The sequence below is a fragment of the Apis cerana genome, linkage group LG3 (assembly GCF_029169275.1).
Source record: "Apis cerana isolate GH-2021 linkage group LG3, AcerK_1.0, whole genome shotgun sequence".
NCBI lineage: Eukaryota > Metazoa > Arthropoda > Insecta > Hymenoptera > Apidae > Apis > Apis cerana.
Genome location: NC_083854.1, coordinates 3,130,029 through 3,144,174, shown reverse-complemented (window position 1 = coordinate 3,144,174; position 14,146 = coordinate 3,130,029). Strand labels below are relative to the sequence as shown.

General features: G+C 34.3%; 1 protein-coding gene across 1 annotated transcript in view; it reads left to right on the top strand.

The window, feature by feature from the left end:
- LOC107997076 (uncharacterized) overlaps positions 1-14,146 on the top strand; it is a 41,192-nt gene that overhangs the window by 7,449 nt on the left and 19,597 nt on the right. Inside the window, exon 2 of the mRNA XM_017055458.3 lies at positions 12,750-12,923. Coding sequence (XP_016910947.1) covers positions 12,750-12,923 — 174 coding nt within the window. The remainder of the gene's footprint in view (positions 1-12,749; positions 12,924-14,146) is intronic.

Genomic DNA, 14,146 nt, shown 5'->3' with positions numbered 1-14,146 from the left:
AGTGACCGTTCACTTCCTTTCTAAACTATTGTTCCGTACACAATAAACGGTTCTCCATTAATTTACATTTTAATTTACATTTTGTTTATAACCAAACTTCCTGCAACATATATCATTTGACGTTTATATTACCTTCTCTCGCCAATAGTTAAACATAAATTAAGTAGCCTGTCGAGTATCGAGTTGTGAAATTAAATGGATATCTCTAAACGACCCTAATCGATCGAAAGTTCTGCTCGTTTTTCGCTTCGAGCGGGAACAAAAAGTCGGGGATAAAATGGAGGAAGGTTTCTTCGTGGAGAGAAGAGTCCGCCGGTCTGAATCGGTCGAGACACGCGATTGGTATCTCGAACGCTTGGTCGTGTTAATTAACCTTCGACGACCTCGTAATAATTACGCAATCGTGAGCGTTGCACCTCGTGTACACGCGTTACGATCCGGTTGATTATCACGAGCTTTGATAATTGATCTAATTAATCGAGAAAAATATTAACCGCGTGGACAGGAGGGGAAGTAACGAGGTAAAAGGATCCCTTCACCGTGTGATGCGCTAGAGGAATTAGGTCGTGGAACGATTCTCCGTTGAGAACATCTTCTCTTTTCTTCTCTTCTCTTCTCTTTTTTTCCCCTTCCTTTCTTTCTTCTTTTTTTCTTGAAGAACTTGGAGAAAACTAGTCAACGAATATTAGTGACTATTATCGATCATAATGGATGGTTTGTCGTGAAACTGATGTATTTTACGGTTTTATGGATTACTATTAAGTTTTGAGAATTAATCTGATCTAATCGTTAATTGTTATTAATTTAATTATTCTAGGATTACTGTCGACAGTTCAAAATATATATGTTAAAATTAGGTATTCGTTAGTTTTTGATAATTTATTTGAGCAGACTTTTGGAATTAATTCATGAAAATACAAAGATTTGATTATAATTTTGTGTTTTAAATAAGTAACTTTGTAAAGTATAGAATTGGAATATAGGTAATTTCAAAATAATATTATAACTTTAAAAATATAATAGGAAAATGAGATAACATAGATATGTTAAAAGAAAAAAATTGTGCACTTATCCTGAAACAAAGCTTAATATCATAATAGACAACAAGAAAAAAGAAAAAACAATTATTTTTTCGAAAACAATTGTTTATATCTTTTATTTTTCGATTTTTTGTTCGATATTTTATCCATTCTATTTCTAAAAATTTTTTTCAATTTACTGACATTACTGGCCATGTGTATTTTGAAATTGTAAATATAGAAAAATACATATATATAAAACAGCAATTATTATTTTCTATATTCGATAATTTCTGATAACTGTCGATAACACTATCAATAACATCACAGCATAAATATTTTTAACAGCGTTGGATTTTATTATTAAAAAAAAAGTAGGAGATGGATGTGAATTGGAAAAGGAAAAAAAAAATAGGAAATAAAATTCCTGAATGATACCCCTCGTGGAATTCCTGGAGGTAGCCAACTGAAACGATGCGCGCGTTTCGTAATGCAGAAAAGAAATTAATTGCCAACTTCAATATTACGTCTGTCTGAAGTGATACGCGCGTGATTATATATATTTTATACCCAACACAAGCGCTATTTTAGGTAAAAGGTGACGATAAGCTTCGATAAATTTTCCAATAATGATAAGAATCTATACGTTTATTAAATTCTTTCGAGTTCTCGATACCACAAATACCAAGAAAAAAAAAGAAGAAGAAGAAGAAAGCTTGTCCAAATATTACATATGAATGTATATCTGTGAATATTTCCACTTGCGATATGGATTCCCCCGTGTATTTTGAATCTTTCCAATAACGGTAAAATCTTTCACAATCTTCTGAAAGTTTATCTTGGGTGAAAGCAAAGAATTAAATGGTATTTTTGTGTCTTAATTGTGCCACAAGTGGCTATGGAAATAAAGAATTCTGTGTGTTTCGATGGCGGGCTTAATTGTCAGGCCCTCCTCCTCGGTTGCAGAACTTGATTAATTTTTTAAAAAATCGAAGAAGAGATTTAAATATATAGTAATTAAATTATTATATTTTTGGAATAAAAACGTAATGTTCATTACTTGTTTTCAAAATATGGAAAATATTTGCTAAAAATATCGTAAACTACCACGAAATAGTGAATATATACACTTATACACTTAAAAAAGTGTTAAAAGTTAAAGAAAGTGGTAAAAGAAACAGTGTTTAATCTGGCTGATGAAATAAAAGTTTTATTGCATTACGATATAAGAAGTATCGAAAATATTAAATTTCTATATTATTACAAATCACGAATAGATAGATAAAATAAATTGTCATTATGAGTTGGCTCTTAGATCATGAAAATAAGAATGGATGCCAACTTCCTTCATATTCGAGAATCTGTCTAAAATCTCAATTGAACAATAATTTAATTTGATTGATCGAAAAATCATTAAAAAAGAAAAGGAGAGAAGATATGTATTAATAATTTAAAAATAATGAATATATTGAATAAATTGAGGTTTCAGAAAATTCTTTTTTTTTTTTAGAAAAATAGATACCATCGTTCGAGACCGTTTTTCCTGTGTTACATCAGTCGATCGAGTATTTACCGCAGAAAGTATTCGCGACAACAGTAATAATACGAAAAGCGAGGAAAACATATTTAATACTTATGTAAGAACGCATAATCATCGATTCCGTGTCCCTTCCGGTTCTTACGTCCTTATACAAATGCCTTGGACGAAGAAATGCCTGCCAATACGTACGTTTATGGTGACAAAACGATCATTGTAAACGTAATAATAATAACGTGAAGGAAAACCAGGTTAACTAGATCCAGTAACTAGTTTACCTTATCAATACACAGTCAAACATTCCTTGCTATAATTATGCTGGCGACTTTCGAGTTGATCAAGATTTGTCGAGCGTGAACGAACGTTTGATAATTCTTGAAAAATGTTTGTTGAATAATTCTAAGGAATTTTTAATTTTTTCCTTTTTTTTTTTTTATATTGAAATTTATGAGAAATTATTTAAGTATTAACAACAATTATTAAGAACATAGCATGTATGATTTCTTATAATTCAATGAAATCTTTATTCTATTAATCTCTGGATAAATTATACTCGCTGTTTACGAATAACATTTATTCAAATATTTTCATATTTTCCAAGATTATTGTGATTTACGAAAGTATTGTTATCTTCTAAGTATTTTATATTCCATCATAATTCGAATAATTCGTTGTACGTTCAACATTTATCGATTTAATATCATCGAAGAAAAATAAACACACAACAATCATTATCTCTATATAAATACGTTTCTCATCCGTATATATATACATATATATACATACACAGTCACACAGAAGTTTTCATATATCAACAATAATTCTATCTTACGCGAAATATTACATGTACATTATACAATGGATTATATATAGAGCAATTTTCTTTAATAACATAATTCAATATTGTTAATATCAATATAAAGTTCCAATATCATTTCTTTCAAATATAACTTTTATAAAGTATTCAAATAAGTGCTCCTCTATTACCTTGCTGCGAAATATTAGTCAAAATTATACCTAAAACGTGAAAAAGTACAGGAAGACTGTCTATACCATCCAACCTATCTCTAAAGTTTAGGAAACACACCTCGATGAGTCAGTTGGATATTTATCGGATTGGTAATTAAGAAGACACAAGCGATATTGGATATCGCCGATGCGTCAGACGCTTCTATCGATTTTTTTTTCCAAGTGACTCTCGATAAGGGAGTGTTTGAGGGGAAGCGATACACGGGCTTCGAAGATTTTACAAAAGAGCCTCAGAGCCCGATCAGATCGATGAAGAGAAAGGAAACTCGCGTAGATATATATCGTTCGAAGAACCACTGTTCTCTCGTTTCGTCTCCAGATTTACCGTATTGCATGTGTACGGTAATCGAGTTTACGCCTGGAGAAGGTATCCTTGACCTTCTTTCTTTCGATAACTATTACCGTAGTCCGCTATTTGCATCGAGTTATAGCATCCGTGTTTTTTTTTCTTTTCTTCTTCTTCTTTTTGAGATTTTTCAGTCTCAGTGATTCGCAGCCGGATTTTCAATTCGTCAAGATTGGTTTCTTTCCTCTTATTTATTTTACCATTAGTCAGCTGTTGCTTGTAAATACATGGAAATCTTATCGTACCCGAGGCGATAATCATTTTAATTCGATTCGAATGGAAAGATGAAGATATATATATATTTCTGGAAATGAACAATTTAAAAATTAAGTATTATTGATTAAACGAATTTCCATGTGTTATTCTACGGATAACAATTACTTGTAATAAATATATACAACTTGTATAATATACGAATTAAATTAGTTACCAGCCTTTCTTATAAATTTCCGTTTGACACACATATTTGACATCCGTTAAAGAGGATCGATCGATCGATTGGATCGCACTCGTTTCAGTCGCGTCCGGGTGATAATTTATCGAATGTAATCTCGACGATTATCTCGACGATTCTCGATAGAGATGTTTATTTCGACCGAGAGAAAGGAACGAATTCGCAGTTCCTCCCCGATCGGCACGCGGTCACGGGAGGTCGTGGTTACTCGTGGAGAAATTGCTAGTTAGAAGTCAGATAGCCGATGAACAGGCCTAGCCAAGAAATGGCAGCATCGTGGCCGGTGACATTCCATAAGACCGTATGGGAATTCTCGTATATGGCCGTCCTGGACAGAGAGAGAGAGAGAGAGAGAAAGACCTTGCATAGATCCACGGGAGAAGCTGGCTGGCCGACTTGCTCTAAGGCCCGTTATCACGTTTCGATCCTTAAGCCGGCCTTCTAAGGAACATTGCGCTCTAACGATCGTGTCGCAACTGAATCAACCGCTACGATTTTTGGTATGTAGGCCACGCGACAATGGCTTCTCCTCTCATGCTCTTTCCTTCCTCCCAGGGACAATGCATTCTTGCATGATTGAAATCGTCGTTTGTGTCGTTTGGAAATTCGATCGGTTTTCAAACTCGAATTTCGGCAATTTCCAAGTTGAGCAGAGTGATTTTTAACTGTTGAGAAACGTTTTCAGGTTAAGTGGAGGTTGATAGGGTGTTAGGTTTATGTGTGCATAAACGTACAGTGAAAATAAAGAGATATTACTTTTCAATAAATTTATAGTAGATATAAATGTAATTTTTCATACAATGTAAAGGAATACTCGAGTATTTGTCGCGTATAAAAATTCAAAGAGTAAACATACAATATTTGTGCAGTGATCGATATCATCATATAAGGTTTCCTATTTTAATGATCCATACCTTGAAACATGAACAAGGATTTTATGAATCACCTTGTGTATACGCGCAATACGATCGACTGCTATCGATGCAATATTTAAGATCATAAAGAAACGATTCTATTATCGTTTTTTTAATTCCAATGATCGATAATATTAAGTTGTTCAATAAGTCATTGGAAAAATATTGTAAATTTTTATTTTTACACTCCATTATGACAAGAACGAGAGATAAAATTTCAATTCACTTTAACCGTGAATAACTCACCGTGAATAAATCACGATATTATTTTTAACAAAAATCGTAATTAGTTTGATAATTTATGCTCGATATGAACTTGAGATTCAATCGAGAAAAAAGATAATCTCGTCACAATCGTCTTGAAATTATTATAACAACCCAATAATTTATTTAACTTTCAAATAAAATAAAAACTTACTCTTCTTCCATCACTTCGAATCCTTATTCGTTATTTTAATTACACTTTGGAATGAAATATTTCCAAGCCCGATCCTCAACAAACGATTATCTTCAAAAAGAAAGAATATTCATCGTTGGAAGAGTAACATTTCGAATAAAGTTACTTGGAATAATAATTTTATTATATAAACACTTATTGAACCGTTAAATGGTTGGAGGAATTTTTCAATTTACGATCTCTCGTAAAAAACTGCGGGACACTCGGGACCCATGACTTATTAGAAGCCCATTTACGAAATTAATCGTGGCGCCGTGTTTAAACGCGATTAACGAGGCAACGTTAATGAACTTTTCTCCGTTCACCGGTTCACGGCGGCTCGAATCGGCCAGCTGGTGCATTCCTTAACCCCATTTACCGTTTACGTTTTTATCATGGTGACGAGGCAGTGAATAAGAGCCGCGATGGCTCGCCACCTTCAGGTATCCCGCACGATCGAAGAAATTTATCGACCGCGGTGGACAAATTCAATGGCGGGAAAATCAATTTGCGGGGTTGGATCCGTTACGCGGTTTATTTCACGACACTCGTAATTGGCCCGCTCGGTAAATATGGTAAAAAATATTTAAGAAGGATTTTATTTCTCACAATTTTTGTGATTTGATGGATCCAGTTGGCGATGGATTAAGAGAATTATAGATTCGAGAGTCCTCTAATTAGACACTAGTAATGAATAATCGAATTTAGGAAGAAAAGTTGAATGATGTGAAGGTATTTTTTTTTATTTTTCTTTATACACTATGAATTTCCAATAATTGTTATTTTTATCCAAACATACATGCTCATAATTATATATAATATAACATAGAATATTACTTTAAGTAATGAAGAATTTTATTTTATTATTGCAGTTATTGTAATAATTTATATACAGGTAAATAAAGACTTAAATTTTATCTTAAAAACACAGTTACTTCAGGTTTCTTATTAATTTTTTTACAAAATTAATTGATCATCTGATAATGAGGTTTTCCCTATGACATTCTTGATGAGTAAAAAAATATCTTCGTCAAAGTACGCGTGAATTACTACAATTTATAGTGAAATTCTGAGTGTATGACCTCGTTTGACCTTGACCAGACGCTCTCAGAGGGGAAACTTGACTCGTAACACGAACGGGGACAACTGTCGGTCATAGATAGAATTTGCATTTGCATGCGAGGTTCGAACATTGCGGTATTTCTCATCGTCATATTTCATCGGTTATATAATGAATTCAGATTTGAATTCGAACAGAAACGCGTGGAAAGTGTATAATAAATATCTTATCTATCGTTACTTTCGATGATTCTGTCAGAAATTATTCACAAGAAAAGAAAAAAAGACTTCTCAAATAAGAGAAATAAAATGAAATAATTTTGATAATTAGTTTTAAAAAAAAGCTTTCTTCTCTCTTTGATCCTTTTCGGTTTTTACATGGAATTTATTAAATATTTCCGATATTTTGTGAAGCGATGTGTAAATATTTCGTTTATATTCATCCTTCTTTTGGCTATCATTTGAATAAATGTCTAGCAGAGGAGCGTGCTACATTTCATAAATTTTGCAGGAAAACATTAAACCAATTCAATACTCACTATAGCAATTAAAGAAGCAGCTGGTGTAACATATTTGAAAAATATTTTTCAAAGAAGGGCATATGTTACACCAGCTGCTTCTTTAATTGGTATAGTGAACAAGGAATTATTTTTTTACGTTTTCCTGCGAATTTTATAAAATATAACATATGCCCTTCTTTTTAAACATCCATTCATTTATTTCGCTCAATTCAACATCCATAACTCGCTCCGATGCACATCCAGTGAAATACAAATGAGCGAAGTACAGAAATACCTGGACTTCCTCGTGTCAAAGATAAAGCATTCAATACGAAATTCATCAACCGTCCGAAAAATAGCCTGAAATTTCCATTCAACTTGATCTTCAATTTCCAAAATTATATTTCAGGATCAATAAAAGATATTACACAAAAGCTTGGACGAAACTTCACGCGAGCAGTGCAAGCAAGCTCCTCCCAAAAAAAAAGAAAAATTTTACAATCTCTATAACGCATATCTGCGGCCATAATACAATTTATGGTGTGCATAATACGAGAATAGCATGCGCGTAAAATCGCGGAAAGGTCGTTAACGGCCTCCACGGATTAATCCTGACATCGCGTGAATCACTCCCCGCCATGGCGAGTGGTCCAATTTAGAAACCCGTCGCGACGAGTCGCTGCTTCGCCCCCGGTTAGTGGTCGCGAAATTTTTCGCGAAACCGTGGCTGATTCATGCGATTTAGCGGCGTTGACTAAAATGTAGCCGCTTTCGGTCGACGAATAAATTTGTCGAGTCCGCGAATAGACGGAGAGAAACAAGACAGGGGCGTGGCCTTCCGTTGCATAATTCCGCGTCCCACGGGGGACCGGCCGCCGTTTAAATTGATGGTTGGCGATGAAACGACCAGTGTCGAACAAAGGGTAGAACAAAGGGGAGAAAGTTTCTGGTTTGAGGAACTGGCGGAGATAAAATCGGTTTCTCGTCTGTAGAATTATCGTCGCGAAGGCGCGACTCTTGGAAGAGCGACTTTCCTGGATTTCCTGGAACGGGACTGATCAAGTGCTCCAACTACGACCTTGTAATTAATATGCATAAGTATATTTTTGTGTGGTGAGGCAATGTATTTAAATGTGTGGTATTTTTATCTCAATCGTCTTCTTGCTTTTATTGCGAGAAGGTTAATTTGGATAAGATGTCGATAATATTATATAGATTGTAATAGGATTAGAATTTCTTTTTTTTAAAACAAGAAATTATTTCAGGAAATAAAAAGACCCAGTATATTGGTGAAAAAATATATGTTGTTAGCATAAGAACGTAATAAGGAATGAAAAATAGTGTAATATGAATTGTAAATATGCAGTATATATCGCTCTTTATTATTGTATATCTTTTTAATAAAGAGAATAGATCCAAAGAAAATAATTCAAAAAGTATCGTATCCAAATTTTAAACGTTTGCATTCTTATTTTTACAACCTTTAATCGAAACTGGATTAGTGTTTTGTTATATCGCTATATGGAACAGAAACGTCGGTGAAATTTCTTTTGAAGAGATATCAAATCGTGATAGCCCTTGATTCGATCGACTTATACTTAATGAGTATGCTTAACGCAAAATGCAAATAAATTTGCGGAGAATTAATACGGTTTTAATTATTCGCGTAGAATCTCGCTCGCGAAAAAAGATTATAATTTCATATGCAGATAATTACATTGTTTGAACTAGATTGCTAAACTCATTATTCGAAGACCATGAATCTATGAAGCCGTGTCTTGCTGAAAAACAAGCAAATTAAATGTAACTCATGGGCGTTAAATGGTTGGAATGAAAATAAAATATTCTTTTAAAAATCTAAATTTTTCATTAATTACATTTATTCGCACAAAATTCACAATAAAATGTTCCTCTGTGGAAGAATAATTTTCAGTAAAAGAAATGTGAAAATATCCTCCCATTATATGATGTTATGCACATCTTTTATATACTCATTTTAAAATAATTAATAAATTTGTTACACAAAACTCATAAAACACATTATTATTAATTAATGATATAGTCTCATGTTTGAATTCAAAGTTTGATTTTACAAAAGAATCCAACAATCTATTAACAAACGTAAGGATGAAAGAAATTCATAAAAAACACTAAAAACAAACTTAATAAATTAAAATCACTTATCTCGTTGCATCATCTTCTTCTATATCTCAAGTTCATACCTTGCTCTCTTAAATTACTCGTCCAAGTTCTTGATCGAAAACTTTTGAAATCGAGTAGGCCATTGACTCGGCAAGCTTATTTTCAAGACACCCCACATACACACATCCGGTGTCCGTCTCTCTTTTGACTCCTCGAGCGACACGACAAAAGAGCTAACTTATGCGGGCTTACATCTTCATGAGCGCAGGTGCATTCGTTGGGACAGTGTCGTGGACTCTTCGAGGGTTCAAGGTCTCTGCAGTAAGAGTGATACCCCTGGAATAATGGAAAGAAACGTCCTGGGAATTTCTCATGAAGTCAGGGACCCCCGTCTTTAGGTTCATTGCCGCTCCTTCCTTCCTCAACCTTTGCTTCATCTATGCTTTTCCCTCGATGCTCAGGAGGATATATATAACTTATTTAATTATTGTTATTTAATTGGTTTTGTCGTCGATTTTTGAAATTGAAAAACTAGTCCAGTTCAGAGTTATCTAATTTTCACTATTCGAATTAATTTCGTTATGATTATAGTACTCGAGAATCATTGGACCGTGAAACTTAAATTGCCTCGATTCAAAGAATATTTATAATCCAAATAAATTCATCTAGTTTTTATTATCTAATTAGCTTTGTCACCGATAATTGTACCAACAGCGTGACTTTAAAGCATCGAATTTTAAATCGTTTCCTTTTACTTTTCAAAATTATTCCAACGCAATTCGACGGAACTGCGTATCTTACAATTAGTTCCATTTCCGAAGCGAATATTTTTTAATTAACGAATTATAAATCATCCTGTTCAATTAATTAACCTCGTAAATTCGAAATACGTGGGTGGCTGCCAGAGTTAACTAACGAAATCGGTGTAATCGTTAGCGGTCTATATTTACGGCGTGGATGTATTAACGTTAATTCGAAGGTGTCAGAATTAATCCGGCTATTTGGATTCACTCAGTGAGATTACGCTACGCAAACGAACGATTTTTCTCACGATCCCTTATCGCGTGGAATCGCTTGCGTAATGCACAATAGAGATATCTAACCGCTCTATGGAAAGAAAACGGAAATATTGAGTTACTTTCTTCTCACGGGCGCATCAGTGAACGTTCATTACCATTTGTACCATAATTTCCACGGATAATTTCGCTCGCTCTTTAATCGTCGATGTTAAAAAAGCCAATAAAAGAAAAAGAAGGGAATTGCATTTTCATTAGAAATTAACGTCTTACAATTATTCCTCCTCCGATATTTAAACGCAGTTTATTGGAAAAATTAAAAACTCTGGAATTCTTGAATTCCTTATTCTTGTTCTTCTTATTATTCCAACAATGTTCTTAAATACACGTGAAATGATAATTCTCGAAATATTACAATAATAAAAAAGTATTGCTCGATCTTATTTGTTTTACGATACAACTATATTCCAAATATATCTAATTTTCCAATTTACGAGTGGAAATTTAAAAATCGAGAGATATGTGTGTCGTTCGTTATCGTCTTCCTCATCGATGATCCACCGCGACTCGTGATCGATATCTTCTCGTTCCAGTGAATCCGTGGCACGTTTATATTCAAATCGAGATATTGCGTTACGCGGCCCCGATCTCTGCTCGTCCGTAATGTGGCTTCGCGTTATGATCCGTGACCGCATTTTTTCTTCCTTAGATCGCGCCGTTCAACCCGAATTCTTTCGGCGTTGGGGGAGCGGGGAGCGGGGAAGCGGAAGAGGAGGGAATTGTCGCGCGGATGGATCGCTTTCTCGAAACGACTCGGGGTGGAACTGGACCGGAAATCGGCCGATCGTTTCGTTTCACGCACGATTTTATCCCCTCGAACGAGCGGCAGGAGAAATTTTTGCAGGAGGAGGAGGGGGGAATGATTTTCCATTTGTGCACCGTTTGAGATGATGGATGAAAATGATTCTGTGGGAATGAGTGATTCGATGCTGAAGTTTTTCCAGCGAGAAGATTGTATTTGAGGAATTGATCGAAATTTGATTATATATAAGTTATAATTTTCCATTGGAGTGTTTCTATTGGATGTGTGGAATAATGGAGATAGAGATATCTCGTTTTATCCATAAATTTAAATCATTTATAAGTAGACTGCAAATTTTGCAGAAAATTTTGCTACATTTTACTCTTCGAAGGAGACACCGAATATTCAAGGAATATAATAAATTTCTGTTTATTTATTTTTTCTTTAAATTTAATAAATAAAAATTCGCAGTCGAGCCTGTACAATACGATAAATAATAATTAAAGATAGATTAATTAAATAATCATCTATATGTTTAAAAAATCACTTGTATCTTATATTTTTTTCGCATTAATCATTCGAGAAGAGAGATAAACACGAGGAATATCTTGATACAGATATAAATAAGTATGGAAAGATAATCGAATACGAAGGACGGTGCGTGTCAAAGACGATTCCGTGCCGCTTTTAGTTTGAAAGCGGTTTCCAAATCGACAGGATGTTCATTCACGAAATAATTGAAAAGCGGCGGATGTCGATGAATAACGCGCGTGTCATCCAATGCGAATCATTCGACATTGAATGTTTCGAAGGAAACGGACGTATCGAGAAAGTCACGACGTTTGAGACTCCTCAGATTCAGATTGGTCACTTGAATTCTAAATTTTTAGAAATTTATGAAAAATGTATAAATAAGATATTGGAAAAAATTCTTGCATTTATCACTACGAAATAATTAATATTAAATAGTATAATCATGCGAGATTTATAATTAGCAAAACTATATAAACGTAACTCTAAACGAGAATTTACGAATAATTTATTCATTTATCGAAGCAAAATAATTCTAAATTATACAAAATTATACCTTTCGCTTCGCTTTCGTTTCAAATACACGTTCCTCGCGTGCGGATATTCTCTTCTTCGCCAGTCCTTTATTTCGGGAGAACACCTGGGATAGGTCTGTGTCGTTGGGACACGTCTGGTTCGCCTTGCAAATTGCAACGGAGGCGGAGAATACGTGGGCGCGAATGCTCGTACAAAGCAGAAATCCACTTTGCCCGCGTTGCGTGTAATAGCCCAGGTTTTGAACACGGGCTATTCGTGTCGTGGAAATTTTTTTTTTCTTTCTCTAAGGGAAAATGGATATTTTCGTCGCGCTGCGGAGGTGAAAATATTTCGTGGCCGGGTGAAATAATTGCTTGAAAACTCGGTCGACAAAAGTTCCATGATTTTGGTCTTCTTCTTCTTCTTCTCTTCTTTGTTTCGGTTGCAGGTCGGCGACGGTGGTATCATAGTGTTGGACGCCACGTTGGACGCGTCGACGACAGACGATGGTGAATGGGAGCTCAGCGGTGGTCCACCGTCCCCTTGCGACGTGTCGTTCTGCAACGACAATGTTCTCATCAATGGGCGCAGTAATCTCTCGAGGACACCGAGAAATCACAAGGTAAACGATAGATTTATATCTTTTTGTTATTATTCACTTTATTATTTACTTTTTTCAACGTCATTCGACTATTACACGTGGAAAGAACGAAGAAATAGTAGGGCTGTGTTCGTTTTCGGATAAAGAATGTTGGAGAATGGAAAAAAGGTTTTTGTTTTATACCGATATAGTGTTACATTGTAATAAGTCTAACTCTATCTTGCAATAGATGTGTATCGATCTTAATTTTATAATTGAATCTTACAATATCAATGAGTTTATGATTCTCTTATTATGTCGAGAATATTAACAAAATCATATCTTTGATTATTCATCGCAGTATCAATGATCAATAGAATGTTTTATGATTATCTTATTATTTCTCTTAAAATGATCATAAAAATTTCTGGGAAAGATTGTAAATTTTATATGAAGAAAAGATCATCGTTTCTTAGAAATTTCAGATGAGATAAAAAAATAAAAATTCAAAAGTTGACATAAATTTTAAAACTTTAATATTAAGTTTCTACGAATTATTATATACATTTTTATTCGAAAGATAAAAATCTCTCTCTCTCTCTCTCTCACCCGTAATCTTATTCTCTTCCATAATCCACATAAAAGAAAAGAATATTGCCACTTAAATATAAAAAAAAAAAAATGACAAAAGCTTTATAGGAAAAAACCTCTTCGATTGAAAGCCTTTTGAAGCTGTGTATTCGTTACAAAAACTCGTAAAAATCGATCGTTATCTATATAAATTAAACAAAGTTCAAAGATTTCGCTTTTTAAAACATCTAGCAAACATCGACGTTAATAGATGTCACTCTTATCGCCACATCGATTACTTTTCCTTTCCTTTCCCTCGTTTTTTTTTTCTTTCTCCACGATCGATCCATTATCTAATCTAATCAAGTGCAGCTTCACGTGTGCAGGATTTAGTCGAAGAACGAGCGAGCGACTTAATACGACATAACCACAAGGCCTTTGCCTCGCCTCGTGGGAATGCGCTTTCCCCTCTTGAAAGAGATGTAAAATATTCAAGGGCGAGCATTTCAAACTTTTTCTCTCCCCTCGTACGGCTCCTTTATTCACACCCCTTTTGCTGCATTTTTTGTATCCTCTTCTTAGAAAAAACCGTCTAGAAATTAAGTTAGGTTAGATAGGTCCTTTCGATTTAAGGCAAGGTGACCATCCATGCTGAATATTGCAATACGTGTGTATTTTTCTATTGGTTGTCAAGC